Source organism: Mesocricetus auratus, unplaced genomic scaffold (assembly GCF_017639785.1).
Source record: "Mesocricetus auratus isolate SY011 unplaced genomic scaffold, BCM_Maur_2.0 Super-Scaffold_100048, whole genome shotgun sequence".
NCBI lineage: Eukaryota > Metazoa > Chordata > Mammalia > Rodentia > Cricetidae > Mesocricetus > Mesocricetus auratus.
Window position 1 is genome coordinate 6338869 of NW_024429225.1, and position 13836 is coordinate 6352704.

At 44.8% G+C, this 13836-nt stretch overlaps 1 protein-coding gene across 3 annotated transcripts; it reads right to left on the reverse strand.

Annotated features, from left to right (window-relative positions):
- Window positions 1–673: 673 nt before the first annotated feature.
- Window positions 674–12174, reverse strand: Cnih1 (cornichon family AMPA receptor auxiliary protein 1). Of its 3 annotated transcripts, none has more exons than XM_013125053.2 (6): window positions 12009–12174; window positions 8402–8470; window positions 8116–8163; window positions 4566–4678; window positions 2999–3142; window positions 674–1541 (listed from the first exon to the last, which is right to left on the reverse strand). In XM_013125053.2, the coding sequence occupies exons 1-6, from the start codon at window positions 12087–12089 to the stop codon at window positions 1514–1516; spliced, it is 483 nt and encodes a 160-aa protein (XP_012980507.1). In that variant the 5' UTR covers window positions 12090–12174; the 3' UTR covers window positions 674–1513. The 3 variants fall into 3 exon arrangements, with proteins under 3 accessions (XP_012980507.1, XP_012980509.1, XP_005085857.1); XM_013125055.3 differs by lacking the exon at window positions 12009–12174 and adding an exon at window positions 11048–11545; XM_005085800.4 differs by lacking the exon at window positions 8116–8163 and having other exon boundaries at window positions 12009–12167.
- Between the last annotated feature and the right edge of the window lie 1662 nt (window positions 12175–13836).

The following is a 13836-nucleotide window of genomic DNA, read 5'->3' on the forward strand; positions in this document are numbered from 1 at the left end:
GGGCTGTGGCATAATTAGAAGGTTTAGAAACAAAATGACTGAGGGTGCCATACTCTAAATAACCCTGAGTCTTCAACGTCCAGCAAGTGCTCGATAATTTCCTGCACAGAGGAGTCAGTCCCCAGCAGGTGCTCTGCAGACTGCAAGTTAGTCTGTAAGGCCTTCTTCGCAAAACGGCCTCCTCATACTGGTTCTCCATTCCCTTCTTACACCTCTATCTTACCACCTATCCCAACGGCAGCATCTCCCCCACACTCAGGAAGGTTATCCTGCACTAAAGAAAGTACAAAGTCTCCTTGGAGTAAACAGCAGACACATCCACACACTGCCGTGGCCATTATGAATCTCCACAAATGAGTTGTCTTTTATCATTTGCTGAAGAAACTTCTAAACAGTACTTCCAATTGCCTACCCCCTCATTCTAAGAATGCTTATGGAAAACCAGACATTCAAGACTTTACACACCCCAATAACTTGAGAATCAAGTGTGTGCCTGCAACAGGGAAAGACCAGTCCCAAATGCTAAACAGTGATGCTAACAATCCGTTCAAAATTTTTAATGATTTTCTTAACTTCGTAAAATGACAACATTATGTCTTTTATTATGATGGGCTGAGTATGAGAAATAGCTGTCTGTGATCTTTAAACAACACACTGGAAACTGGAAAGGATCTTCATTTCAGAGTTTTATTGTGTTGCACTGAAGGAACAGCAGGGTGGTTACACAGTTCTCTCGTTCATTTTTGAAAATCTAAAGTACTTGCAAATTCTTAAGAATACCTTGACCACTGGATTAGGACAGTAAGCATAATATAGCCAATTTCTTAGTAAATAATGTCTTACAAATAAAAACACATTTAAAATAGCTTTAAATGCATTCTTTACAGGTAATTCAACATATGCTTATATCACTTATGCTTAAGAATTAAAGCAAGTGTACTGATTACTCTGATGGGAAGGAGGGAAATCCCTCTCTCATGCAATACATAGGGATAATATTCAAGTCGACAGGGGAAGAAATCCCACTCTTCTTATTGTCGTGTCCATACACAATCATCTACAGTGATAAGTGGGGAAACCTACAATGCTTCCCACAAGTCACATACACATTTTCAGTTCACCAGAAGCACCTCGTATCTACAGCTAATTTATATTGAGCCCTCTAAACAAAACTCCCAACGGACTCAGGGCAGTCAGTAATTAATGCAATCACTCGGAGGGGTATGGCTGTTCCTTAAGAGTGCAAGTTCAACCTGTCAACACCAGAGGTAATCATTTTATATTAATTTATACGTAATTCCATTTAGAGTCTTTATCCAAGTATAACATATGAAAACAGTCTTTCCACAAGCAAAAAATGTGGAAACATTTTAAAAAATAAGGAGTCATTTTTTTTTTAAAGTAACTGATCAGATTCCGTAGGCTACTCTTGGAAACAGGACCTTGCTGGATAGAATCCCTTCATTAGAGGCGGTTTGCATGCACTTAACTGGACCGATTCTTCTGCGTTGTTCTATGAGCTCACCAAAACATAGATCATGCTGAAATGAAGAGAGAAGCTGTTAATTCAGACACTCCTAATCACAAGAACTAGGAATACAAAGAACTGAGCCTACTCTATACGGGCTGCTCATGCATGGCATCAGAGTACCACAGAAAAGACCACTCAAGTCCAGAGTGTGATCTCAAGTTACGTTTATGGACTTTTGCCTGTTGCCCTCTAGTTCTTTTCCAATTGTAGCACGCAGCACGATGCAACTGAGCCCTCAGTGAGGACCAGAGCTTAGAGAAGCAATCCACACAGCATCTCTCTGGAGCAGCATCGCAGGAAGTGTCTGGAGGGCTGGCTCAGAGCTGCGGCTGTGAGTCCTTCACAGGCATGACCTCACGCAGCCCTCCAAGCGCTCTCATTTTATGCAAGACAATGGTCAAGGGAGGAATGCTCCAGTTAGAGCCTAGAACAACTCTTACGCAACAGAAATTGGGATAGCAGAAAGGTGGGGGGGGGGCGGGGAGGGCAGTAGCTATGTGATTTGTGATTTAGGCTCACGGAGTGCCAAGGGCAATGACATTACAAAAGGCACAGGGAGGAGCAGCCAGGGGAGGGGAAACATGATCAAAGCACAGTGTGTGAAAGTCTCAGAAAGCAAGTAAAACATTAAAAAAGAAGAAAGAGAGGCACTGTGGCTGGTGCAGAATGTACATTCTTATCTCCAAACAGACTAGGAGATGAGCCGCCGTGGACAGTTTTAAAACAAAGCGTCCTGGCGAACGTCCCCATCCCTGTGCATCCCAATGCAGCTGTTTGCTCGTGCTTTCTCTTCCTGCAAGTGTGTGTTAAATGCAGTCCCCAAAGTCAGCTAAAGAAACTTAACAACACGAGGCCTTGGTGGCGCACGCCTTTAATCCTATCATTTGGGAGGCAGAGGCAGGTGGATCTCTGAGTCTGAGGCCAGCCTGGTCTACAGACTGAGTTACAGGACAGCTAGGACTACACAGAAAAACCCTGTTTCAAAAAAACAAAATTAAATTAAAAAAAAAAGGAAGTTGAAAGTCAGCAAGAAATTGGAAAACAGATGGATTCACCGTTCAGGTTCTAATCATAGCTAGAGATGATGCAGCAGCAGAGGCGAGGGTCCCACCACAAAGACGGAGTCTAGTCACTATACTTGTGCAACATCTCCAGGTGCACGTAGGACGGCCTCAACACAACCTAACACTTCATTCGCCCTGCTCATAAATGGGAACTTAAATGATATAGAAACAAATGTGAAGAGAAGCTTAAGAGGAGACAAATATAAATTAACAGAAGCTTAATTATTTCACCTTAAAATAGCTCAGTTTTAATATTTGTATATTCCTATGTATTTGGGTGTTTGCCTGCATGTCTGTCTGTGTGTCCCTTGTGTATAGTCCCTCAGAGTCTGAAGAGGGTGTTGACAGACCTGGGCTTACACATGGCGTTACAAGTGTGAGCTCTATGTGGTTTCACACTCACCCGTACAGGTAGTAAAAAAAGGCTAGAAGGTAAAAAGCTAGCTTGCACCACCCTTCCTTCTGACAGTAGGCTAGGATGTCCGCGTTCATGATGGTCGTCGGGTCGTAGAGTCCAGGGCCGCTCATCACCGGTCTGCTCATGTACCTGCAATAAACACAGCTATTACGGGCGGGGAGGGAGCAGCGCTCCACACACAGGCACACCTGTGCTCTCGGGCCCAATTCCCTATTTACCATCTAAAGCTAGAACTGTAGATCCTGAAGAACAAGAACGGGACAGTTAGGCCTGCTCTCTGGGGTTTCAGAAAGCCAGGGAAAATGGAGTAACTGCAAAAGAGAAGTGTTTGCTTTCTCTCGCTTTGAAGACCTGCTTTTAGTTTATGTGCTGACTAACTTGCCTGTGTGTGCATCTGCACCATGTGTAGGGTATGCTCGTCCACAGAGCCAGAAGAGGCTGTCAGATGCTCTGGGACACAGTGGAGACAGCGAGGGCCACCGGGTAGTCTCCTGGAAGAGCAGCTGGTGTTACAGCGCGGAGACGCCTCTTCAGCCCTGACTGTTTCCTTCAGCGCTTTATCTCCACATAGGCTCTCACTCCGGGAGGGAGCAGGCCCCTACCCAGAGGCAGCTGCTGCTTCATCCACTCGTGCTCTGCACCCCTTTCTACCTCTAACCGTGAGCTCAGTCCTTCTGAAAAACTCCATTCAGCTACAGACACAACAGCACTTTCCACCCAAATATTCTTAAAGTGAGGTACGAGATTCTGACATGCCCATTTAAAACAAAACCTTTAACTTATGGGGAATGCGAGGAGGAAAAAACTCTACTTAGGTCAGGCATTAACTATATCAGCTTTAAAAAAAAAAAAGGATGGTTGGAATGTAAAATTAAATTAAAAAAATAAATTAAAAAACTATATAAGCTTATGGAATCTGGTTTTCATCTATAAAATAGCTAAATGCCTTAAAAATTATAAAAGAAATGAGGGGCTGGAGAGATGGTTCAGTGGTTAAGAGCACTGACTGTTCTTCTAGAGGACTCAGGTTCAATTCCCAGCACCGGCATGGCAGTCCAAAACTGTCTATAACTCCAGTTTCAGGAATCTGACACCTTCACACCAATGCACATAAAATAAATAAGTTAAATAAATTTTTTAAAAAATAAATGAAAACTTATAGTAGGAAAAAGACAAATACTGCACATTTTTTGGTGTGTATGGCATTTAAAATGGGCAAAACTAATCTTAGCTGATGAAGGTCTGTGGGAAACAACTTGATACTGGGCTCAGAAAACTCTTCTGAGGGCGGGAAGTGCGTGTCTTCACCTGTGCGTGTGCAAGACGACTCACTTACTTGTACCCGGCAGACTGGTGTGCTGTCACAGCTCCTCTGAGGACTAGGGGCAAGCACCGCAAGGGCACTGAGAGTCACCTGCTTAGCAACCTGAGTGGGATCAATGCTAAACAACCCTGGATCTTCATCCAGACATACAGTACCAAACACACAGCATCAACCTCCGCAAAATCAAACTTTAACTAGGAAAACATTTTAAGGGTATTTAAGTATTACCTCCAAATGTGATATGCCAAAAGGGGCATATTGAGACCCAGTGTGAGCCACTCTGCTGCACAAAGAAACATGACACAGAAGAAAGCATGGATGAGGTACTCTGGCAGTACAAGCTGAAAGAAAAACATAAGCCATTATCACAGCGCCTGGCTTGTCAGCCGCTTATCTGGAAAGTAAGTGGCAACCAAGTTTCCATTAAAAAAAAAACACTGTTTTCTTAGAACTGGAAATCAAAGATGCTACTGAGTATTGCATCTCCATATTTGACTTCTTACCAAAAGTATGATTATAAGCAAACTGGCCAAAAGATATGAAGCTTTCACTATAACAGTAAGACAGAGAACTTTAAAACTCATAGAGCTGCAAGTATAATTGCAATTACTAACCCAGATTGTCTGATTGCTTGTCAATCAAGTAGAATGCTTTTATTTCCATCATTCAGCAATAAAAATATAAAGATGAAATAACCTGAGCACATGCAACATAAAAAAAATTCACAAAACAAACTCCCATTTTTAAGTTTATGTTAGTGTTTTTAAGCCTTTAACGAAACCAGGATGCTACATGTACAATATTTAGCAAGTCACATCACTTTCCCACAAGTTGCTCAATGGAAAGCCAACCAGCCACCATCTCAGCACAGTTGGGGACAACACTGAGGCACACAATGCAAGAGGCACACTTTCTGCAATGTAGGAGGGAAAAGACGCAATTCTTAACTAAGAAAAAAATTGCCAGGTTCCAGAGTTCCCATTATTAGCCTTTGTGTTCCCTAGTGCCTATCAACAAGATGCTATATGGCAGAAGACCAGTAGAACCTCAGACCCCAAAAAGAAAATAAGCCTTTTCATAAGTAGTAATGAGGAAAAATTAGTTCAAACGACATGCACTTATAAAATGACCAAGACTTAATGATTTGTCTTGAATCATTTTTATCCTAAATGGTTCAATCTAATGAGTTATTAAATATCAAAACTATCTGAAGCCAATTCTAGCCCAAACTCCTAAGTCCCAGCTGTAAAGTCCAAGTTATCAACTGGCTTTACCCTAGGTTATGAGGCAGGTCCTTCCTGTGTAAGCCGTGCTGCAGGACTAAAATTACCCTGCATACTTAAGTCCATCTTCTAATACTCTCTACTTTTTCCAGCTCAAAGCCATATGGTGAACTAACTTTGCCCCATGCTAAAAATCACACCCAGGGCCACAGGTTCTGAGCCGCACTCTTCCACTGAGCTACATCCCCAGTCCCATCATCAGATTTTTAATGAACATTATTTTAAATAAAATCCTAGTAGAGCCAATTAATCTAAGTCACTAACCAGATATTTTCTACAAATTTAAGCAATATAAGTAACTAATATAAGCTCCATATATGCAAGCATGCATATTCGTGTATGTGTATTGATTTATTTCCATACACGAGAAACTGTCAAAGGCCATCTTTGAAACTCAGTAGCTACAACCAGAATAGATCAGGAAAAGCGTGCAGGACAAGCTCCTCTGCAACTGTTTTCATAACAGCAGTCTAACAAGCTTACTGACAAGCCTACTGTCAGCCCTAAAGGCAGAGCCCTAACCAAAGTGAGGACTTTGCAACTACACTGGACAGAGAGGACACGGGGCTGGAATCACAGGCCCCATGGCTCCTCCTCTCATTAGACACAATGTTGGCCCTGCACTCCACCTGCAACTTCTCCTCATCCCAGGGAGAACCAAACCGCACTGTGGCTCCTCAGAAACGTCTACTACGTACTTCTCACAAAAATCAGAGCTTCCAGCCATTCAATTACCACAAAACTCAGTCTATTTACAACCCAAAGCTCATATTAAGACTAGTATCAAAGAAAGAAAAAAAAAAGCCTCATGCGAACACGGCTGAAATTAGGACTGAAACATGTAGAACTCTATTCGCTTGTGAAGTTTACATTTTTAAAAAGAATACTTGTCTTCCCCCATACTTTGGCAGAACTGTCAAAACAAATCTAAATAGGGAAAACTGTCAGATGCACTGCTGTTCAGCCAATGATCGGCACCCTAGCCAAGCACAGCTCATGGGACTAGAGCGATGGCCTTCCCCTCCTGGAGCTGCAGGCGTCCAAACGCATGTCTTTTCTCTGTGTGAATTTCTTTCCATTGAAAAAAGTCAGAAAACACACACTATACTCTATGGTGAAATTTATCCCTCTTAAGGTTAAAATAAAGTCAGGCTGTCTAGCTTGTATCTGTGGTCTCTGCTTAACCTCTGACCTGAGCCTTGGTCAAAGCACCTGGACCTCATAAAGCAACTCAATCAACTGTCCTACTCATGAGAGCAGCTACTCACCTACCTGAACTCTTGAAAACCTCCAGGCAAATGCTTCTGTGCAGAGCCTAACACCCGGGGAAGTGTTCATTTGACTCTAGCTAGTAACCTCATCATCTGAATAGCTAAAATAATAAACTGCCCTTAGCACAAAGTACCATTAGCAAACCAAAAGAGATCCCAGCTTCCTGACTTCCTGACAACTAGTTTGAACGACTGAGGCAAAGATGTTCTACAATGCACACCTGTCACTTTCCAACCAGAAAGCGCCCTCTCGCTTTCTACTTCCTACAAGAAAGGGAGTCAGTAAATTAAAACTTGGGGTTGTACCTACACAGAGCCTTACTGTAAACGTTCTCTACGAAAAAACTGGAGACCTATACACCACTCACATTTACCTGGGGAACAAGGAGAAAGCAGAAACTGGCTTTTCCAGGTAACAGCCTGGGAATGCAACTCTGCTGCTCTCCTGCTGTCTTGAAGCAGCCTTGAGGGGTAGCCCTGCTTCCTACTGTTTGCCTGTGCCTTATCACAAGCAACTCTTCAGTTTCTGACCAATTAGGCCAAATCAAACCTACAGTCTAGAGAAGAATTTTCCTTCAGATACCAAGTATGTATCTAGACTCAACCCAAAACACCACAGAGTCACATTATCAATAAATCTGCCATGGGAAATTGTTTTAGAAATCAGAGGCAGGTACACTAGACTAGGAATAACCACGTAGACATTTGTATATAAACTGCTAGCTACAAAATTCTGGCATCTTGAGGCCAAAGCACAGATCACCACAAACAAGATTCTGTGATCCAAGCACAGAGCTGAAACAAGGCTGGAACAGCAACTGCACTAACCCATTTGTCCCAGCAGACACATAACCAGAGATGAAACGAGATATGGCAGCTAGGTCCATACCAGAGTCCATGTGTCCAAGTCACAGCCTGAGAATAACTTCCCCACGACTAAAGTCATCTTATATTGGCCACCTTTCAAATGCTGCGCTAAATAATTTAATAGAGACGTGCCTATGGCTATAAGAAAAAAATGCATAAGCATTTAACAGCTTTCCCTACTTGACTGGGCCAGCAAGCAAACATTTGCATAAAATATGAAGTTTCATGAAATCATAACCCTCAACAGGCGTATGAACAAGCACACTGAGCAGAACAATACGGATACAAATGCCCTAGCCCTCCCCGCGAAATGATGTGGCATTAAAACATTCAACTTTTATAAAAAGCAGTACACACCTTTAGTGCAATTTTGACTCTTTTAATCTTTTTGAGCTTTTCAACTGTCTTTGGCCGACAATGTAAAAAGCAGATTGGAAGAATGTTAGTATGACAGCTGACAAGATCACCAGCAGATTAACAACAGAACAGTTGAGTGTGACAGGAAGAGGGCTCTTTATTCTGCCTACTTCAAAAACATTCAGAGACAGCATGCTACCGAGAATACTGGCCATTTTCAAGTTATATCAAGTTAAAGGCAATTAGGTTTTTGAAATCTACAGATAAATGTTATGTCATAACTTACAGGGTTCAGGGTATTACACTGGTCTATAGGGTTCTTGTAATCGGTCTTCAGCTCATCAAACGCTATGATCTAAAATAAAATGACAATAGTTAGGACGGCTCACTTTAATATAAAGCAGCAACAAGCCTGCCCAACCATCAGAACATTGCTGAATAAAACAAAAGTGTAGTATTTCAGCACAATTTACACAAAGACTCAAATGTGCTAAAAAGAACAAGAATCAAAGACCTGCAAACATGTCATTATGGCTACAATGATCTGAGCCCACTCTGTGATCTGAAATTTCAGTTTACCCAATGCTTCCAGTCGTTTTCTCCATGTGATATGACTTTCCGTGCTTACATAGTTATTTATTAGAAGTTTTCCTCATCCTGAAAACCCCTCTTCCCGTAACACTCCTTCTGTAGCTGTTCCAAGGGGGTAGAAAGTGCTGTGCCCGCATCTCTCTCTGACCCTGCAGTACGGCATCTCTCACCCTGGAACACAGGTGCGTCTGCCCCAGTGGACTGTGTGGGGCTCGGGGAGAAAGACCATTTTTAATTATGTGTGCAACCCTCTCCCTTGGCACAGTGTTCAGGGACTCTAGAATGAACTCAATTCAATTTATTCCCAATCACATACATTGCTAAGGCGCTTTTTGCCCATGTTTCTAAGAGAACACGGCTTTAACCTAAATGTCTTAACACCTTACCCAGAACTGCAGAGTTAAACGCACAAACAAAACCGGGGATCCGCAGCACTCGGGCACTAACTCACGCGTCAGAGGGCAGATCAGAAGGGTCGAGGACCCGTTTTGTCGGTGCCACACAGGTCACACCTGCCTCTCATCCTCAGATGCGTATGGGCTACATCCTACCATCAGTGGTCAACGGTACATTGTCTAGCTTTCGCTGTGCTCACTTTTCAGTTAAAGTTCTTAGTCTCAAAAGAGCACAGGTTTTTCTTAATCTCCAGACATGTATAAAATACCCTAACCTTCTGTAATAAAAACTCGAACAGGAATAGGAAGAAAAAATAACGAAAGCATTAAAAATGCAATATCCAAGGAAGCCAGCAGTTTGAGAGGAGGAGGGGCATGGGAGGAGCTGGAGGAAGGGGAAAAATGGAGGGAAATGATATAAATACATTTTAATTTTAAAAATGTAAAAAAAATAATTATTTAAAAAACTAAAATTACCTAAAATTCACAGGCAAATGGACAGAACTAGGAAAAAACTATTCTGAGTAAAGTAACCCAAAACCAGAAAGACAGATATAGCATGTACTCACTCATAAGTGGATACCAAACATACAGCAAAAGATACCCAGCCTACAATCCACAACCCGAGAAGCTAGAACCCTCTTCCAGAAACAGATGGAAGCAGATGCAGAAATCCACAACTAATCAATGGGCCAAACTCCTGGAGCACAACTGAAGTGAGGGGGGAGCGATAATATGAACAAAGGAGTCAAGACCATGATGGGGAAACCCGCAGAATCAGCTGACCTGAGCTAGGGAGAGATCACTGACTCAGATCTGACAAATGGGGAACCTGCATAAGACTGAACTAGACTCCCTTAATATAGGTGACAATGGTGTGACTGGGACAGTACATGAGGTCACTGGCAGTGGGTCCAGGATCTAACACTAATGTACAAACTGACTTAGTGGAGCCCATTCTATATGGAGAGACACCTTGCCCAGCCCTGACACAGGGGTGTGGGGGTGGAGAGGTGCCTTGGTCCTGCCTCAAGGAGATGATGGGGCAGACTCAGTAGACTTCCTAGGGGAGGCCTTACCCTCTCCAAGGAGCAGACAGAGGTGAGGGGAGTGGGGGAATGGGAAGGAGGGAGGGTGAACTGGGATTGGAATGATAAAAATAAATTTTAAAAAACTAAAATTAAAAAACAGATGACTGTTGTGTGGGGGCCCCTGCTCACCAGAGGCTACACCAGCTACTTTAGTAACAGAAGCGCAAGGTAAGGGCCACAGCTGCAATAATGATTACTTGCCATTTAGCAAGAGTCAATAGCAAATTAACAGAAAGCCATTTTTGGAGGCAGGACTTTAAGAAACTCAGAATCAAATGTAGCCAAGAAGGACTTGGGAACTTGTGGTCACCCTGTCCCCGCCTCCCCCAGTGCTGGGACCATGGGTGTGCACCACTATGCCCCATTTACACGGTGGGATTCTGCGCATGTCAGACAGGCACTTCAACGGAGCCACACCCCTCTCAAAACTAACCTTTTTGACTGAACAGTCTCTTTCAGCTGGTTTCCAGTGATCTTTTGGTAAATTGCTGAATGGGTCTCTAATAGATTAATGTGCACTAGACATATACTTGAAGTTATTTCCAAAAAAGTACTGAACTAATGAATCCCTGAGCGTAAAAGCTCTCCACTGATCTGTGATACAATTTTTTTTTAACCTGGACACCCTCCTTTCTAACGGAATTAGCCATTTTTTGAAGTGCGGTTCCAGGGGTCTCTTAAACTGAAACACAGAACGTGGGGAATGTGGGAATCTCCACCATCCCAGAGGGCATTTATAAAAAGAGCAATCGAGCTAAAGTCACATCTAGACACTTTGAGACATCTAGACTTTTGAGACTTCTGCTGCCATTTGGTCATTCACACGATGGTGATGAAACCTGACTTAACACTTACACGAGGCTTCTTCATTCAATTCGGACCATTGTTCCAGAGGTACAGGGAGGGAAGACACGAATGAGATCAACGTTTTGTTTGTTTGGAGGTTTTTGGGTTGTTTTGGTTTTTTTTCGAGGCAGGGTTTTCAAATCAACTTTTAAGAGTGGCTGATCTCCAGAGAGCTCTCAGTGCTACGCAGTAGAGAAAACCATAATTTTCTACCCCAAATAGAACGGTCACCGCGGCCTATGCACAGTAAGAACATAAGTCCACCTACAACGGCGATATGCGGAGCTGAAGGTTTCTGAAGATTTTTCAAAATCAAATGAAAACTCCCTCTCCTAAATCAAGCAGCCCTGACCGCAGAGGTGGCTTGGAAGGCCGTCTCCTGAAAAAGCTCCCGCGATTCCAAGCATGACTTAAGGGGGAAAAAATCGGAAATGTGGCCAACTTAGTAATCAATCCAAGCTGCTTCGGAGTTCACCGGGAGGAGCCATCATCCGAACCAGCGTTCGACTAGAAAAGCGCCCGTCAGAGCGGAGTCGGACGTGCAGCTAAAGTAGCTTCCGATCTGGGCCGTGCTCCGAGGAAGCCTTACAAGGCAAGCTGTAAATTCAGGGATTAAGAATCCGGCAAACTTCACGCCGAGAGTCGCCGCAGCTCGGTGCGCGCTGGGCATCCTCCTCGATGGAGGACGCGGGCAGCCCGGGCGCAAACACGGCGCCGCCCGCCCCGCCCGGCTCGCGAATAGCGGAGCGCGGCCTGGGCCCGCAGCCGTGGCGCCCACACCGGGGTCCCGCACGCCGAGCCCTCCGGACCCCCGGCCCGGGAGCGCGCAGCCCCGCGTCCGCGGCCCCCGCCACCCGGCCACGTCCCGGCGCGCACCCGCCGCCGGGGCCACCCCCGCTCAGCCGCGGGCCCGGAGCTCCAGGAGGCTGCGCCGCCGCTCGCCCTCCTTCCCGCCGCCCCTGCTACTCACGTGCCAGATGGCGAAGAAGATGAGCGCGGCGGTGAGCAGCAGCGCCAGCATATAGCAGAAGGCCGCGAAAGTGAACGCCATGGCCGGGGAGGAGCTGCCGGGCGCGCCGGGGCCAGCGGAGAAAGGCGGCGCACGGCCCTCTGGGTAAAACCATTCACTTCCCCCGGCCTCAGCCTCCGCCGCCGCCGCGGCCTCCGCCCGGCGCGCCTGCGCACAGGGTCGCCCGCGCGAGCGCCCCTGATGGCCGGAGTCTGCGCAGCACGTCTGTTGTCAGCCGGCGCAGTCGACTGAATTTACTCTTTGCAAGTAGTCACTGAATGAATGCCTAGTTTGTCCCAGAGACCGTTCTTCTGCTTGAGATGCAAAAGTAAATTAAAAAGTGCCTGTATGGAAAGGATTTAATCTACTCCCAGAAACGAGCGACTAAATAATAGTGTTATAACCTGTGAGCAGGTATCTGGGCGTGCTATGAAAGGTCAACGAAAGGCGTCCATCCCTCCTCCAAGTGCCTATCCCTCCCTCCTCGAAGCTAATCTGAGGCTTATATGATAAGTCCATGCAATGAGAAGGCAGCGCTAGTAATACGGGAAAATGGTTGGAATGAACAAAGGCCGAGACGGAAAAAGGAAAGGAAAAGCTTGTGTCTTGGGTGCAACTAGCAACGGATCTGTTTGTGGAAGTTGGGTGGAAGAGTGCTGGGAGGTCATAGACACCAAAAATGTTCTGTGCAAGAGCTCAGGTTACACCCAGACCCCCGGGGTTTTCAAACGGTCTTGCTTATCAGAGGGTCTCAAAGATTTTGTTTTTCTCATTGCAACCCTGTGGCATCATAAAGACTACGAATTAGAAAGCCAGAAGAGAAAAATAAACAAAACCAAAATAAAATTTCTACAGAACAGCACTTGTTTCACTTTTAATGGGGGGATACAACCCATAAAAGCAATTTGCCACCTACCAGCTGCTGCTGATGGAATTGAAGACTTCTAAGCAAGAAAGACGATGCTAATTTTACATTGAAATGTAGAACGGTTTAGAAGGTGTATCCAGTCTGTCTGAGAGACTTTTGCAGTGGTAGACATTCACTCCACTGGAACCCATACAACAGCCACTGGCTACTTGTAGATACAAAGCGGCTAAGATGGGCAAGGAATTGGACTTTAGATTTTGCATCATTTTAATCAATTACAAAGCATTCTAAAGTTACGCTTATTTATTTATTATTTATTGTGTGAGCGCACACCCACCGGTCTGTGGTGAGTGGAGGAAGCCCTGGGTGAAAGTGTACTCTTGACATGGGCACAGCCGTGTCAAGGACCCCAAAGCCTCAGATCCACAGGAAAAGGCAAACCCTCCCACACCTCCAGGCTCAGGGAAATGGCAAAACCTTTCTCTGGTCTGCATGAGGATGTACTCCCACCGAGATTTACTACACCTGCCTCCTTGTCCAGCTGTATGCAATAAACCTTCTCCCTGTTCATTGTCCATAATAAACACCTAAGCTTCCAGAAGTTGTGCTTTCTCCATCCAAGGGCCCAGTCTGCCTGAGCCAGCTGTTCCTTGCAGCACGAATTCTATTTGTTCCTGATAATAAAATCTCAGAGTCAGATATTGGCATTAATGCTGAAGATCAGAGGAGCAAAGCGGCCAGTCACTAGAGAGTTCTCTCCTCTACCGATGCTCAGACCGAAAGGAGGCGATCCTGTCCTCAGACTGAGTCCTCAGACTTCACTGTTCCTCAGACTGCATCTCCTACCTTATAATCCTTTCTCCGCCCAGCCATGTCACTCCTGTCTCCACTTCCTTGGTGCTAGGATTAAAGACGTGTCCA

Bases quoted from the DNA above. Each gene is read 5' to 3' on its own strand.
- Cnih1 (XM_013125053.2), bottom strand. From the start codon at position 12,089: ATGGCGTTCACTTTCGCGGCCTTCTGCTATATGCTGGCGCTGCTGCTC. The intron at 8,471-12,008 runs GTGAGTAGCAGG...ATTTTATTTTAG, and splicing joins TCTTCTTCGCCATCTGGCAC to ATCATAGCGTTTGATGAGCT. The intron at 1,542-2,998 runs GTGAGTGTGAAA...TCTTCATTTCAG, and splicing joins TTTTTTTACTACCTGTACGG to CATGATCTATGTTTTGGTGA.